Source organism: Mesoplodon bidens (assembly GCF_964165515.1).
Source record: "Mesoplodon bidens genome assembly, chromosome: 12".
NCBI lineage: Eukaryota > Metazoa > Chordata > Mammalia > Artiodactyla > Ziphiidae > Mesoplodon > Mesoplodon bidens.
The window spans coordinates 78,278,506-78,296,436 of NC_138168.1; the positions used below are offsets into that span (position 1 = coordinate 78,278,506).

The 17,931-nt window shown below is 41.4% G+C and overlaps 1 protein-coding gene across 3 annotated transcripts in view; it reads right to left on the reverse strand.

The window, feature by feature from the left end:
• LRP11 (LDL receptor related protein 11) overlaps positions 1-17,931 on the reverse strand; it is a 63,178-nt gene that overhangs the window by 24,086 nt on the left and 21,161 nt on the right. For all 3 annotated transcript variants that reach the window (XR_014017221.1, XM_081251146.1, XM_081251145.1), the window contains exons 4-5: positions 13,862-13,987; positions 12,800-13,006 (exon numbers count right to left, since the gene is read on the reverse strand). Coding sequence is in view for 2 of the 3 variants with exons in the window: in XM_081251146.1 (XP_081107272.1) it covers positions 12,800-13,006; positions 13,862-13,987 (333 nt within the window). In the remaining variant the exon portion in view is untranslated. The remainder of the gene's footprint in view (positions 1-12,799; positions 13,007-13,861; positions 13,988-17,931) is intronic.

Below are 17,931 nucleotides of genomic sequence, written 5' to 3' on the forward strand. Positions count from 1 at the left end.
GTGTCATTCTACTATTTGCCATCCAGGAATTCATAGCATTTGTGTGCTTATTATATTGACAGTATGGTAATTAAGGAGTTACCCTCAGGCTGTAGTGTAATTTCAAGTGAGATTTTTGCAAAATATATTGCTTAATGGAAATGAACTGGAAGTGATCTGCTGACATGAGGAATTTTATGAAGAAACAAACAAAAAAATTAAAGCTTCTTTACTCATATGGCATCAACAGAAATGTTCATAACACCTGCAACTAAAATAAGACTATTCAAAAGTATACCTAAAATTCCTTGGTAATTTGTAATAAGAAGTATACATGAATTCACTGAGGATCACAAAATCAACTGCAAAATGGAAAACTGCAGGGCTTCCCTGGTGGCGCAGTGGTTGAGAGTCCGCCTGCCGACGCAGGGGACACAGGTTCGTGCCCCGGTCCGGTAAGATCCTACATGCCGTGGAGCAGCTGGTCCCGTGAGCCATGGCCGCTAAGCCTGTGCGTCCGGAGCCTGTGCTCCGCAACGCGAGAGGCCACAACAGTGAGAGGCTCGCGTACCACGAAAAAAAAAAAAAAAAAAAAGGAAAACTGCAGAGTTATTCCAGATACCTACTAGAGCCAGAAAAAGCAATGATTTAAAATGATCATCATAGTCACGCGTTAATGCTGTTAAACAGAAGGGGGTGTCAATACGTTTATTTCATTAAGGCATCCTTAATTCTCCTTTTCACCCAGCCCTTCATCCCATCAGTCACCATGTCAAGCAGACCTCTTCTCTGCCTCTCGGCCGCACGCAGCCTTAGGTCTCCATCACCTATGCCTCGGGAACTGCAAGAGCCTCCTCCCTGGCCTTTCTGCTTTCAGACGCTCCTACTGGAGCGTGTCTGCAAAGGCTACTCATCCCACTCCCTCAGCATCAGTGCAGTTAGATCAGCCCATGTTTGCTTCTCTCGGCCAAGGCCACAGAAGGTTCACTGCATTCTACTGTGCCTCTAAAAGACCATGTGTGCCAGCCTAAATATAGCCAATAATTTGGGCTTCCTTCGTAAACTCGAGCCCAACGAGGAGAGAGATGAATAAGGCATAAGCAATTTCCTGTAGGCTAGAGAACCAGATGTATCTTTCAAATTGATTTCTACCCTTGTCTACTTTACTGTCATGGTGGAAACCCCACTCCCTCCCAAACAGGGAGGGGAGGAAAAAGAAGAGGAACATCCAGGGTGAGACAGTAAAAGAAGACAGTGACCATCGAGGAACCAAAGGGGAAAGAGACAGCCAGGTCACTGCTATTACTGTGGCTGAGCTTCTCAGTCCATGGAGGAAAGTGATTGTCACCTGAGGCTGTGGATACCTGTGTCCCAGTAAGATGGGGACAGGGAATATTGAATCTAGATGATAGGGCTGGTGTAGCACTGGGGCCATAGTAAAGTTAGGCTCTTGTCCACATGGCAAGGTGATTTCAACACCTTCGGATTTTGTGGACCAATGAAAATTCAAAATAATTTTGGGGGCCAATTTAGGGTTGTCAATTTTTAATTTTGCCAAGTAAAGATATTAAAAGAAATGACCATTTACTAAGGCTATCACCTTCACTTCATTGTAAAGTAAGGATATGTCTAAAAGCCCAAATCATGAAGGATTTAATACATAAAAAGGATAGTTCTTTAAACCGAATAAATTTAGCCTTATAAAAAACTCACTACGTTGTGCTTACTTTCTCATTTTGTCGTGGGTGGATGAAAGCTTTATCATGGATGGTACTGTTCCTTGTCAACTAGCTTTGGGTACTGAAGTCGCTAAATTCTGTTATTATCCTTTTTGACTCAGCCTGTGCAAGATCCCTTGGTCAAATCTTCAAGGCTCTCCATGTTGCCTTCTCTTCCCGACAAGCACTCATCAGTTTGGGCAGCTGGGGTGCCCTGCTTAAGCAATTTTCATTCCCAATTCGATTTGCTCACGCCATTAATTGAAATCTTGGCTTTCCACTTATTCAGATTCTTTCCACCCATACCTTGGAGCATGACTGAATGCCTACAACCATCACAAAGCCAGGGCTGACCTGTCCCCTAGGCACAATGGGCACAGAGCTCAGAGCCCATGGCACTTTTACTTTTAGGGGCCCACAAAAAGGTTTTAATTTCTTTTTTTTTTTTTTTTTTTTTTTTTGGCCATGATGAGAGGCTTGCAGGATCTTAGTTCCCTGACCAGGTATTGAACCCAGGCTACGGCAGTGAAAGCACCGAGTCCTAACCATTGGATCACCAGGGAATTCCCTTTAATTTCTTTTAAAATCACAAAAACCAGGAAAGTTCCCTGGTAGTCCAGTGGTTAGGACTCTGCACTTTCACTGCCAAGGGCAGTGCGGCCAAAAAAAAAAGAAAATCACAAAAAACAGGAATATAGTAATAATAAATATATAATAGTGAATCCACCCCATGTCATATTCATCTCTATACCAACACAGTAATTTTACACACACACACATACATATATGTGTGTGTGTGTGTGTGTGTGTGTGTGTGTGTGTGTGTGTGTGTGTGTATATATATATTTTTTTTTTAATGGAGGAAGGGGCCCATGAAGTGCCTAGGGCCCAGAAAGTCATAGTACAGGTCTACAAGTAGCCAATCCAACTACTCCAGTGCTCATGGATCTCTTTCTTCTGTGTTTCTAATGCCCTAACAGAAAGTACATACAAGCAGGGCTCAATGGAGCTGTAGCTGCTTCCTGGCTCTGTAGCTAAGAGAGAAGGTCCTCGAGCACACAGCAAGGCTTGCTGCACAAGCTATCCTCCCGCTGGGGCTGGTATAATACTGTTAAGTTAAATCCTGGCTTCATCATTTACTAGCTGTGTGAACTTGTCTGAAGTCTTAAACCCTCTGTGCCTCATTGTCTTCATCTAAAAATGTGGATAATGATCTGAACACATCATTAGGTTGCTGTAATGACCACAGGAGTGCACAGCGACAGGCACTCAGTGAGTACTGTCACCAGCAATAAATTTGAAAGTGGAAAGATCACATGGCTGAGAACTCATGTCTAATTTTTTAAAAATAATGAGCCAGAAATAAAAACACCAAAATTTACCAGTCTCCAATTCTTTTCAGAAGATTAACTGGCTTGTCCTTCATCCAATGGAAAAATATAAAATACAATCATACCCCGAATATATTATGGGTTCCGTTCCAGACTACTGCAATAAACTGAGTCACATGAATTTTTTGGTTTCCTAGTGCATATAAAAGTTGTTTTTACACTATACTGTAGTCTATTAAGTGTACGAAAGCACATGTCTAAAAAATCAATGTACATACCTTAATAAAAAATACTTTATTGCTAAAAAATACTAATCATTACCTGAGCCTTCAGTGAGTCGAAATCTTTTTGCGATAGTAACATCAAGATCACTGGCCATACATACAGATGGCCAAGAGGCACATGAAAAGATGCTCAACATCGTTAATTATTAGAGAAATGCAAATCAAAACTACAATGAGGTAACAACTCACACCAGTCAGAATAGCCAACAAATAACAAATGCTGGAGAGAGTGTAGAGAAAAGGGAACCCTCCTACACTGTTGGTGGGAATGTAAGTTGGTGCAGCCACTATGGAAAACACTATGGAGGATCCTCAGAAAACTAAAAATAGAATTACCATATGATCCAGCAATCCCACTCCTGGGCATATATCCAGACAAAACTACAATTCAAAAAGATACATGCACCCCTATGTTCATAGCAGCGCTATTCACAGTAGCCAAGACATGGAAGCAACCTATATGTCCATCGACAGATGAATGGATAAAGAAGATGTAGTACATATATACAATGGAATACTACTCAGCCATAAAAAAGAACAAAATAATGCCATTTGCAGCAACATGGATGCAACTAGAGATTATCACACGAAGTGAAGCAAGTCAGAAAGAGAAAGACAAATACCATATGATATTAGTTATATGTGGAATCTAAAATATGACACAAATGAACCTATGAAACAGAAACAGAATCACGGACATAGAGAACAGATTGGTGGTTGCTGAGGGGGAGGGGTTGGGGAAGGGATGGAGTGGGAGGTTGGGGTTAGCACATGTAAGCTCTTATATATATTGATAGAATGGATAAACAACAAGGTCCTACTGTATAGCACAGAGAAAAATATTCAATATCCTATGATAAACCATAATGGAAAAGTATTAAAAAAAAGAATGTATATATATGCATAACTGAGTCACTTTGCTGAATAGCAGAAGTTAACACAACATCGTAAGTCAACTGTACTTCAACTAAAAAAAAAGGGTCGGACTTCCCTGGTGGCGCAGTGGTGAAGAATCCTCCTGCCAATGCAGGGGACACGGGTTCGAGCCCTGGTCCGGGAAGATCCCACATGCCGCGGAGCAACTAACCCCGTGCGCCACAACTACTGAGCCCGTGTGCCACAACTACTGAAGCCTGCGCGCCTACAGCCCGTGCTCCACAACAAGAGAAGCCACTGCAATGAGAAGCCTGCCCACCACAACGAAGAGCAGCCCCCGCTCGCAGCAACTAGAAGAAAGCCCATGCTCAGCAGCAAAGACCCACCACAGCCAAAAATAAATAAATTTCTAAAAAAAAAAAACCCAATATACTAAAAAAAAAAAAAAATCACTGGTCACAGATCACCATAAATATAATAATAATGACAAAAAAAGTTTGAAATATTGCAAGAGTTACCAGAACGTGACACAGAGACACAAAGTAAGCAAATACTGTTGGAAAAATGGTACCAATAGACTTACTCAACACAAAGTTGCCATGAACCATCAATTTGTACAAAATGTTGTATCTGCAAAGTCCAACAAAACGAGGTATGCCTATAACTGCATTCACAATTTCCCCCCTCTGTCTCTTTCCAATGAAGATGAGAGATCGTTCATCTTAATTCTGGAGAGAAACTCAGGACTGGGACCACCCCGACACTGTTTGCATTTTTGATTTGAATTAACGGTCTTATAGGCTTGTAGCTCTCTTGCCACTGGACTTGAATGTTCTAGCAAAAATAGCGCTAGCAGTTACTGAGAGACATAAATTATATTTACACATAATATCTCATGCAGTCCTTGTAGTGACACTGTGAGAAGATATTATCCTCTTACAGGTAAGGAAATGAAGTTCAGTGATGTTAACTGCCTGGCTGCTAGTAATCAGTGGTACTGGAATTAGGACCTAGGACTGATCCAAAGCAGGAGCTTTCCCACTAAACCATACTGCTCTCAGAGTCACAGCTCTGAGAACTTATAGTCGATACCATATTTATTTACTCATACCTTAGCAAATTAATACTCAAATCTAGGCAAAATCACACATTTACATTTCCTTAGGAAGGTCTGGGACAAGGCTCTACTAGGGATGCAGTAGAGAAATAGGTTAATTGTTCTTCGAAAGGAGACCTTGCCTTGGAGATGGGTTCATTTAAAAAACTATACAATTCATTTTGAATCTTCAGTTGTCACATTTGAAAAGTATTTTCTTAAATGCCTTCATACCCTGGGGAGAGAAAGCCAGTGATACAGGATCTGGGAGAGATCAGGTATTAGGGAGAGGGCAGTGTACACAGGAGACTTCAGAAGACACAACCGTCATGGACTCTAGAATTTCCTAGGGGACTTGCCCTGCCCTCTTGGTATTTGAAAAGTGAATTTCTGTTTTCTATATTTTTGAAGGAACTGACCATAATTTTCCAGACTTCCTGATTCACTCTTCCTAGACATCAGCATATGGAATGGCACAGAAAAATGCCTCACCTCCATACATCCTATCATAGGCTCTAACCAACGCAGCAGTCAGAACAAAACAAGAAAATTCCACCATTTACTTATGCAAATAATTCATTTTGGTAATGATCCTTTTAGCAGGGTTAGGAAATTATTTTTCCCCTCTTCTGAATGATCTATTATGTTATGTTTATCATGCATAGCTATGCATTCACAGAGAGAGTTGGAAGCCGGATGGAAGCTATTTTAATTTCATTTTCAGTCACCATAGAACAGGCAGGCATGTTCCAAAGGGAAGTTGGAAAACCAGCAGGGAAAGTGGCTACCATATGGGCCTGCCTTCCAGAATGTTCTACAGCTTCCTGTGACCCCTGCCAACTAACACAGACCACAGAATTGTCCTTTCTCACTATTCACTGGTAGACCACACTGCATGTCTGCAAAACAGGTAAGAGGAAGCTCTCTTCAGGAAATGCTCTGGATTGTCCTAGGACAAGATCACAGCTAACCAGTGACAGTTGGTCTGCTCATACTGGAAATGTTATTTAGGCCTCATTACAGTCATAAAACTCATTGGCATTCTCTTTGCTTGTTTTCATATTGTTTGTACTAGGCAGCCTTGAAAAAGCCTCTACAGCTTGTCAAAGATTAGTTTAAAGGAGCTCCAAGTTCATTCTTGGAGGCAGGCTAAGAAAACTATCAGTGTTTACGAACATATCTGTATTTGGTTGGAGGGTAATATTTTAATCCTAGCAGAATGCTGGAGGTATTCAACTAACTTCTAGATAAAATAAACCATGTCATTTTCTTTAAAACCAAGTGGTTCCTTGGGACTGACCCAAGTGGGTCAGATGTCACAAAATAGAATTTACCGTATAAACCATCTATAGATTTCAAATAATAAAATTATGTAGTCCCCACTACAGTGACCAAAGCTTTTAGACTGATACCTCGCAGAAGGTAGGAGGCGCCTCTTCCAAGACCAACATTTCTCTCAGTGCCCCAGAATACTTGGGTATGCTTAAAGGCATCTGCTGATTATAGCCCATTAGATGACATTGTCCAAAGAAGTGAGCAGGTCAACGAAAGAGGACTCCCTTCAAAATAAGTTTGTGGAAATAACCATCTGATTATCTTCGTTTGTGGTAAGTACATTTCCTTTAACTGGATTTCCATTCATTTGAGAATCCAGATGATTCCTGCCACCATGTTGGAACATAAGAGACTATTCAGCTGTGCTGCTTAATAGGCTTCAATACATTCAAACCACCTTCCCAGAAGTGTTGCTATTTAGTTTCAAAATGGTTTCTCAACTAGAATAAAGATAGTTCAACGGAGTGAAAATATGAAATACGGGGCACGTGAAAAAATCCCTTTAAATATCCTTTGTGAGAATGTCCTCTCTGAATAAAATACTTTCCATAGTAACGCAAAGGTAGGAGTTGCTTGCTCATTACCTCCAGAGACAAGGCAAACAGCGAGGCTTTGGCATATCTAACATGGGAATCTGAGAAAGTGCAGGCAGAACCCCTCATCTCCAAACAGAAGGTTGTGCATTCTACTAAGTCCATGCCTTAATCCGGATCCTTAAAGAATCTGGCTAACCTGCTGGGCTGAACATGAATTCTCATTTCAAGAACAAAAACAAACAAACAAACAAACAAACAAGCAGATTCAGTGTGAATGTGGATACACCGCCACTTTCCTAGCACTCTGCAGAGCTGGAGACCAGATTTCTTTCCTTCGGCTGGGTCAGATACAAGGGGACAGACAGCCTTGGGAATGGATGACCTGGGCCACGCAGGCAACAGGCCCTGCAACTGCAACTGTCTTCAACAGCACAGCCATTGTGCTATTGCATGCCAAGCAAGCGCAAGCCCCGCTGCGACGCTGTGATCCGCTCCGACGATTCTAAGAAGACGGAGTGTGTGTTCACTGGTGGAACCGAATATTCGCACACACCCTTAACTTCATCCTTAGTAACAAGCTTGGGATAAATTCCCAAGGGCAGGATAACTGGGTCAAGGCATACACACAAAGCTTCAGAAACTGCCCCCTGGAGACTATACTAATTTGAATCCCACCAAAAGTATGTGAGACTTGTTTCTCTGTACTCTTTCTTTTACAGATTATTTCTAAAGGTCAAGTCTTATTTATTTATTTATGGCCGCACTGGGTCTTCGTTGCTGCACGCGGGCCTTCTCTAGTTGCAGTGAGCGGGGTCCACTCTTCGCTGCAGTGGGCGGGCCTCTCACTGCGGTGGCTTCTCTTGTTGCACAGCATGGGCTCTAGGCGTGTGGGCCTCAGTAGCTGTGGCTCACGGGCTCAGCAGTTGTGGCGCACGGGCCCAGTTGCTCCACAGCGTGTGGGATCCTCCCAGACCGGGGCTTGAACCCACATACCCTGCATTGGCAGGCAGATTCTTAACCAGATTCTTAACCACTGCGCCACCAGGGAAGTCCCATACTCTCTCTCTCTTTTTTTTAAAATATTTATTGGCTGCATCCGGTCTTAGTTGCACACGTGGGATCTTTTATTGCAGCACATGGGCTCTTCATTGCAGTGCGCGGGCTTCTCTCTAGTTGTGGCTCACGGGCTCAGTGGTCCCGCAGCATGTGGGACCTAGTTCGCTGAACAGGGGTCGAACTGGCATCCCCTGCATTGCAAGATGGATTCTTAACCACTGGACCCCCAGTATCTCCCTCTCTGTACTCTTATAAGCATTATTATTATGTTTTCACCTTTGCCAATGTGATACATGGAAAACTGCATCTCATTACTTTCTGTACACATTATTAGTATTCATCTTAGTATCTCTTTAGCGTCTCTTCAATGGATTAAGTGTTCTTTATCCTCACAGTCTGCGGGGGACGGAGGCAGCAGAAGAATTAACTTGTCCATATTTACCGTATTCGCTGATAATCCTTGTAAACCTCAGGCACAGGTCACAAACAATCATGCATGTTTAAGTCTACTATGTTATGCTGAATAGAACATAATTTCAAATCACATGAAATTGGAGGCTGGGGATTCCAGTCTGGTGGTCTCAGGGATAACAGAAGAGGAGGGAGAAGAGGGATGTTGTCCAAACAGAAACCACGTGTTGTGGGAGCCCTTTCTAACACTTTCAAGGTTCTATTCTTTCTTTCCCACTTTCTTTACCCTGGACTTTTTTTTTTTTTTTTTTTTTTTTGTAATATTTTAGCTGTGCCGCGCAGCATGCGGGATCTTAGTTCCCCGACCAGGGATCAAACCCGTGCCCCCTGCAGTGGAAGTGCAGAGTCCTAATCACTGGACCGCCGGGGAATTCCCACCCTGGACTTCCAAAATTTGTGGTTTTGATGGACATTTAATAATGTATGAAAATACTCATAAGTGAGAAAAATAAAAGTTTTGTAAAAATAATATCCTAATTTTGTTAGAAGTGAATAAATGTATGTGTGTACGTATATAAGTAAAAGTAACTGGAAGAAAATGCAACAAAATGCTAATGGTGAGTTTTGCTAGATGATTTAAATTTTCTTCTTTATAGTTTTCTATATTTTCCAAATTTTCTACAGTAAATACATATTACTTTAGTGATTAGGAAAACTAATACATAGAATAAATAATAACTGGATATTAATCTCTGTGCATCTGTGAAACTCCATTCTTTACGTCTTCATAGCCCAAGTCAAAGGCTTATTATCAAAAAGAACAAAAATAGAGATGCAGGGACTTCCCTGGCGGTCCAGTGGTTAGGACTTTGCACTTCCACTGCAGGGGGCACGGGTTTGATCCCTGGTTGGGGAACTAGGATCCCACATGCTGCTGTGCCATGCGGCAAGGCCAAAAATTAAAAAAAAAAAAATAGAGATGCAAAAATATTTCAGATTGGGTGTCAACTATCATTAACCGGTGGTGGCAGCCCGGAGCATTATTTGCAAAAGGGTTCTGAGGCTGAGTCCTCAACCCCCAGGAGATAAAGCTGGGATCACAGAGCAATATCTAGCCAGACAAGGGTGGATGGAGGCTTGCGTGAGCATCAGGCTTTTCATATTCCCCCAAACAGATACCAGGCTAGAGGGGCCTTAGGGGTCATCTGGTTGAAGCTCTTATTAACTGATGAGGAAACTGAGGTCCAGAGACATGAAGCAATTACTCAGGGTTCTAAAGGCAGAGCCATGACTAGAACCTAACGAAGGAGACTGGCCTTTGGTCTTCACTCTGCCTTCAGCTAATTCATTCACGTTCATGTGTGCCTCTCGTCCACAGTGACGGAGCAAGAGTTCACCCATTGTGGCCTCCGAGAACTCAGTTCTCTCTGTCAACTTCATCCCTGCTGCCCAAAACACCTGGTCTCCCCTTACTCTGCTTCTTAGGTGACTGTCTTCGCCATTCCATACGGAGAAAATGGAGTCAAACAAATCCCAAGGTTTGGAAGGAGTGGCAAAATTCTCCCATTAGGTGGCAGTATAAGCAAGGAATAAACAAAAATAAACGGCATCCGCAGGGCGCTTAACCTAAACTGTCTGAAAGAAAAGCCTTTTGTAGGATATTTTGTAGACATATTTGTGTCGAAGCACTTTAAAATCTACAAAGTCCGGGGTGGTGGTGGTGGTGGTGGGATGAATTGGGCGATTGGGATTGACATGTATACACTGATGTGTATAAAATTGATGACTAATAAGAACCTGCTGTATAAAAAAAATTATTCAACTCATCCAATGATGGAATGACCCAGTTGATTGTATGACTGATTTGACCAATAACAGAGTGATGTGAGTAACAAAGAGATCTGTAAGTCATTTTATTTATAGGAAATTTTAAATTCTAAGAACTATTCTGAAGACTGATCATGAAGTTATCTTGCTTACTTGGTGAATTTAGATCTATTTTTTAACAAATCACAAACCTGTATAGTGATAGTACACATTCTGAGGGCTTTAAAAAGATCTTTCTTATGTGATTATTTAGGTGATTTTCCCCTTTACTTATTGAATGTTTGTATGTGCATCTGTATGTTGTATGTGCATCTGTATGTGAGCATGCACATGTGTTGGGAAATATAAGTAAGAATTGAACACATTTATTTTACAGGAAGCTTTGAAGAGACAGAACTTCTCAAGTTTTCGATTTCTAACATAAATACATTTTATAGATAATATATTGTTTCAGGGAGTAGAACAGATATCCTTCTTTGGTGATTACTTATTGATTTTCTTTTGTCTAGAACAATTTAAAGTACTTTATTGCTTACATTTAAATAAATGCTAAATCAACAGTAAGTTATACAACCATATAGTGGATATATGTATAGAGACATTATCCAGAATACATGCCCTGGTCAGAATGGAGACTTGTAGAAATACTCACTTTAGATGACTCTTATAAGAGCAGAAATGTGATGAAATAAAATTATCTTACATTTCATCCTCAATGCTCAATTGTTACAAGTCATTTTTGTGATCTAACTTTTAAATAGGACAACCTAAAGCAACTGTATTTTTTTCAAATTTTATAATGGATAACATTCATGGTCAAATTTTGAGATAGAGAATTAGTAATGTTAATTATGAGTCCTGACTCTGGTATTGACCTGTTTCTTTTTGAAAATTATTTGACCTTTCTAACTTTCAAAATTCAAAATAGAAATATGTCTGTTTTTGACCACATCATGATATGGAATTTAAATCAAACAAGACAAAATGCCTTGAGAACATAATACATATAGGAACGAAAATGTCTACTACTTAAGTGTTTTTATTTTTATTTTATTTTATTTTATTTTTTTTGCGGTACGCGGGCCTCTCACTGTTGTCGCCTCTCCCGTTGCAGAGCACAGGCTCCGGACGCGCAGGCTCAGCGGCCATGGCTCACGGGACCACCCGCTCCGCGGCATGTGGGATCTTCCTGGACCGGGGCACGAACCCACGTCCCCTGCATCGGCAGGGGGACTCTCAACCACTGCGCCACCAGGGAAGCCCTACTTAAGTGTTTTTAGAGTAGCTTTCCTGATTTGGACAGAAACAGAATAGTTCCTAAAGAACAGAAATATTAGACCATATTTGATGGCTTCTCTTCCTTTTTATGTTTATGTGCATTTCATCTCTTTGAAAATCCCAGTGACTCTGATCCTTATTTTTCTCAGTGACTTTTATGCACAATAAAGGATGCTCTTTGTAAAGTGTGAAAAAAAATAAAAAAATAAAAAAAATAAAATCTACAAAGTAGATAAAAGATTGGAAGGAAATATACCAAAATATTCAAAGTTGTTATCAATAAAGGGGTGGTATTTTAAGTCATTTCCTTTTTTATTATTTGAAACTTCTGTATCTTCTATAATGAACAAAAAAGTTTCATAAAGTAGTTATTGAAATAGTGACAGATTATTTCAGTAAAATGTATGCAGAGTTTGAATACTGAAAGACATTCACAAAAGCATACAGAAATGTGATAATCTATATTCTGTCTCCTATCATACAATCATGCAAATATAAATGTGTAAAAAATTTTTAAACAATAGAATCCTGTAATGCTTTAGGAGTATGCATGAATTTTAAAATATTATTAGCCATATTTTTAGAAAAGCAAAAGATGATAGATTTAGTTAAATTGGAGGCATAATACTGATATATTAGCACATGCAACCATTTCAACATAATACAATACTTTCTTCACATTCACTTGTTTGGTGTGAAGATGATTTACATAAATAGGTAGGGGTTATGCTGCTTCGCCGCAAAATAACCTAAAATTTAACACTTAGGGCATTAGTTTCCTTAACATAGGTGTTGAAACTTTTAAACTCTAACTTATTTACAAATAAATGTATTGATACCTCTGGAGTATGTATATATGTACGTATGTATGAACGTATTTGGTAGGTGTTCCTTACTATAAATAATCAGAGAAAATGTCAAGTTTTTTTTTCTTTTTGGCCAAATTCTTCATTTTAACTCCATCCTTTCTTTTAAGATATTTCCTTCACACTCTTCAAATAGAACCTTATTTTGAGCCAAGTGTCATTATAGAAAATGAGACTCTTTGTGAAAATCTGCCTCAAGTCCTTACCTGGCATCCCAGGATCAGTGAGACTCTCTGGTCCCCAAAAGGCAGAATGATTCCTCTTTTCCATGGTTGATGACACAGGTGGCTGTTTTGGGGCGGTGGCTTTCTGGGACTTTTCCCGCAAGAAGCCCCTGCCTGCATCTTTGCTTGGTCCGGTGGGTCTAGGCTGTGTCATAGCCGTGTGGGTCACCATCTTGCGGTCAAGGCTCACTGAGGGTGAAAGAGCTACTATCAGTTGTTGGGTTTATTTTCTGAACTTTAGCTAAAACCACTAAATTTGCAGTAGATTTAAAGTCATGGACATTTGGGAATGATAACCTATTCATCTAAGATATATCAGAGCCCCATAAAAAACTATTTGTTCTTGTTTTCAAATGAGTAATCAGTTCTCTTCTAATAATTAGCTTTCTGAAAGTTCACATAAAGAAAGAGACAAAGACACAACTTAAACCTTAGGTTTTGAGATTCGTCATCTTTGCTCAAACCAGTACTTCATTAAACTTTCCACAGCTCTTCTTCCTTTCTTGCGGTGAGCGTTTATATACGTGGCATTATAAGACTGATTTACAGCTTTGACTAACCACACTCGCATGTCATAAATTTTCTAAAAAATCTATCAAAAGAAAATGTTAGCTCATTTCAGTTTTTATTTTATTTTTTTGTTTTGTTTTGTTTTGGCTGTGCAGCATGTGGAATCTTAGTTCCCTAATAACCAGGGTTTGAACCCACACCCCCTGCATGGGAAGCACGGCATCCTAACCACTGGACCACCAGGGGAGTCCCTCATTTCAGTTTTTTAAAAAAGCATATGCTAAGCAGCATTTTTAGGATGGGGAAGAATCTTTTAGAAAATTGAAAACAATTTCTTATAAACGTAAGTAATATCAAAATTTGACATCTGTAACTTGCATTAAAGACATAGTAAATGCTCATTTAATTTAAGGCATAGCTCATTCACATGAAGTTATACTTGAAACAAGGCAGAAAAAGAGCACTACTGAGTTTGCAGTTATTGTGACAATACAGACATCCCTTCTACCCCAAAATGTGATGTAGTCAACTCACGATTTTGACAGAAAGCTTCATCAGAGCCATCAGGACACTGCTCCACTCCATCGCAAGCCAGCGTGATGTCAATGCAACAGCCATCATCACAAAAGAAGTGGTAGCGTGAGCAAACATTCGAGCATCCTGTTTGTAAACAAGTCTCAAGTCACAGGAGTGCAGGAAAGAAAGACTTCTACCGTGTCAAGATTAACGGAGACTATATATATAATGAAATGCATTTGGATAAAGAGATGCAGATAATGAGGGAACACCTAACAGTCTGTGCTCAAGCAATAGGTTCTGGGAAGGTTAGGGGGGTTCTTCTTGACCTTCCTGACTTAATTCTTAGGAATCACCATGGGCTCTTCGTCTTTTTTTTTTCCCAGCTTATTTATTTATTTATTATTATTATTTTTAAACATCTTTATTGGAGTATAATTGCTTTACAATGGTGTGTTAGTTGCTGCTGTATAACAAAGTGAATCATTTATACATATACATACATCCACATATCTCTTCCCTCTTGCGTCTCCCTCCCACCCTCCCTATCCCACCCCTCTAGGTGGTCACAAAGCACCGAGCTGATCTCCCTGTGCTATGCGGTGCTTCCCACTAGCTATCTGTTTTACATTTGGTAGTCTATATATGTCCATGCCACTCTCTCACTTAGTCCCAGCTCACCCTTCCCCCTCCCCGGCTCTTTGTCTTAGGGCCCTTCTCTAAGCCAATGATACTTCAGAGGTGAGAACAGAGAAGCAGCAGCTCTGGTCTTCCCCATCCAGCCCTGGGTTTCCTCCCTCAGGTGACCCACTCTGCATTCATCCGTTCGTCCATCAGCTCCTCAGCTGGCCACCTAACACCGGTTCACCCCTTGCACAGTACTTGGCTGGCTGACCGTGTTTTATCAGAGATACCACTTTCTTTTTTTTTTTTTTTTTTTTGTATCAGCTGGCCATTTATTTTTCTCATGATGATTTAGGCTGAGCTCAGCTGGGCTCCTTCCTTCATGTATCTGTGATCAGCTGTATAGACACCACTTTCTATATGCTATTCTTGCATTCACGTTTCCTAAGTAATAATTTTTACTGAGATCAACTTTCTGCTATTGAACCCTGTTTGCTGGCCACCATAGATCCATGGTGCTGTAAAGAATAAACAGAATCTTTAGCTACTAGCTGGTAAGAATTTATTTTCTACAAATAATGAAATTCCCTTCATTTTGGAGCTCTTAAGAGTTTTTAACCCTCAGAGCTACATGTATTTTCTTGAAAGGCATTCCCTGCATGCCCCAACTCCAGATTAAGCCAACTTTACTTTATAGTTGTTATAGCGACATAACAACTGCTGACACTAGTGATGCAGACTAAAAGTATCAGGCTAAAAGTAGGTCTTAAGGATTCTGTAATTCTCCAGGGACAGATGGACTAGACTATTATCTCAGCTCATGGGAGGGTGGTACATGATGATATTTCTGAGACAAATGGCTGAGCCTAGTATACACGCCCAAGAGAGTCTTGGAAACGTTCTACTGGAAAGAAGTTCAATTAAAATGCTGGGAGAGGAGGCCATCTGGGTGGAAGGCAATTCGAAGATACCTTGATTATGGAGGAAGAAGAGGTAAAGAAAAGAAATGGTGGCAGAAAGAAGAGGACGCAGGAAACCAGCATTTATGGCTGAGAACTTGGGCCTAGAAAGGAGAATCCGCTTCGGACACAGGGAAGGGGTTGGGAGGAAAAGTAAAGGCAAACTCTGTGGACACCAAGCAGGATGCAGGCTCTGCTTACGTTTCTTAAGCTCATGACATGAAAATCCTAACTATCTCAAGGCTTTCCTTACTCCTTGGTAGTTTTGGAGCTAGATCCATATTAGTAATTTACCCATCTATTTCTAGATTAGTGGTCTCCAAACCTTTTTGACTATACTTATCTCCAATCTATAAATCATATGCATGTGCCACCATATTAACCATCTTATAAAATAGACTGAAAATTTAAAGAAGAGTAAAAATTAATAAAAATATAAGTTCTGGGGCTTCCCTGGTGGCGCAGTGGTTAAGAATCCACCTGCCAATGCAGGGGACACAGGTTCGAGCCCTGGTCCGGGAAGATCCCACATGCCGCAGAGCAACTAAGCCCGTGCGCCACAACTACTGAGCCTGTGCTCTGGAGCCCGCGAGCCACAACTACTGAGCCCACGTGCCGCAACTACTGAAGCCTGTGCACCTAGAGCCCATGCTCCACAGCAAGAGAAGCCACCGCAATGAGAAGCCCGTGCACCACAACGAGGAGTAGCCCCCGCTCGCCGCAACTAGAGAAAGCCCACGCGCAGCAACAGAGACCCAATGCAGCCATAAATAAATAAATAAATAAATAAATAAATAAAATATATACGTTCTGGTATTTCCTTTTCTGTCTTAAAAATGTCTTGACTGTCTGTTTGGGATTCTCTATGGAGACCACATATCTGGATCATCTTAGAGGTGTTTGTTGGCTTGCTCTGTGAATAGATTATTTTTTGCAAAGCTGGAAAACATGCAGCCTCTATATCCAAAGCTGAACCAACTTATCACAGAAGCAGGGGTATGTGCTTGTCTGTTTACCCCAGAAAGTGTCACCCTTGGTTATCATGAAAGCTAGCCATTAACCACAAGATCTGTATATATAATAGAGGGAACAGAAACTCTCTCAATCCCCACCTCTTGTTTTCAATGTGTCGATGTAGTATCTTATTAACTTTAATTCGTAGTTTGTTATTCCAGTCTAACCAGTGAGTGATTCTGGACAGCAGTTAATACAATAGCATTCTTTTTATTTTCTGTATAACGTTACGTACGTAAGACCTATACTCAACCGGCCTTTCAGTAATCAAAGGTGAATCACATCACTCACTCTCTGCAGCTTCAAACACACTTTATCGTCATCTTGAGAAAGGCCGGAAATGTACAACTGGCAACTGGCCTTGAGAGCCCCAGAAAACTGGTCTGAGTACGTAAACCAGAGCAACAGGCAGCTGGTGAGGTGTCAGCCCTTCGCCTCCATCAGCTCAGGCCGTTTCTCCCTCCCATGCACCTCAGTTGTACAAAAACAACCCTTTTCTAATTTCTGCAGGGGATGACAGCTTCCCAGGAGCACTTTTCTCCCAGAACCAGCAGTTGACTTGGCTCCTTGCCCAGGGAGCCCTGTTCCCAGGAGTACAGCCCTCGGGGCCCAGGAGTTTTCCACTGCTGATGATTTCAGCTGTTTGCAGCGGCCCTGGCACATGGCCAGCTTTCCAAGGTGTGTTCTGAGTAACTGGCTCTTCTGTGCAGCTGCAATAAATCAGCAAGCAGGGACTGCTTGAATGGGGGCTGGGCTGCAGGCCTGGCTCACTCCCCGTGGCTGACTCACGGTGCTGCGGTGAGTGGACTGGAGTTTGGGGTCTGTCCTGTCCATTGGCGGTCACCCCTCCTTCCTCATGGTCAGCTTAAACCTTGGCTGGACAGGAGTCAGCCAACCTAACTGTGAATGTTCCTAATGCGCTGTATCTTTGTGGAAGGCAAATTATCAAGGCGGTGGAGCTCTTAGGATCCTAAGGTCTCCTTCCTCATGTCCGATATGCACACTGACCCATGTCTTTGATGGAAGATCAGTCAAAGTACAAGTAAATCCTATCTTTTTATTCTTAGTCTCCCAACTGCTGGCTTGACTGCCATCCAAATACTGAGGAATCAAGGATGTAGAGACAGGCTACAGGTTTGCTAGAGCCACGGCTAGCGAAGGGTCACCACACATGGACAGGGATTAGGTCTGTGGAGCGCAGTACCCACGCCCACTGCCTTGCACACAGTTCCCGTTCACTGCAGATGCTGGGAAGGTATCCGCTGACCGAGTGACAGGACCCTCACACATACACTATCTCAGCACTTCTCCAGAGTGAATTGGGGGGAGGGCTTCCCTCTCCCATACCCCCATATCTTTAGTGCTGCTGAGTTCCATATAAGTTTTTTTTTTAACTTGATGAGCTAATCTTAGAAATGTAGATGTTTGGGAAAGTAAGAAACAGGTAAATGAGAGAAATGAGTTTACACTGGGCAACAGAATGTGAGAAGC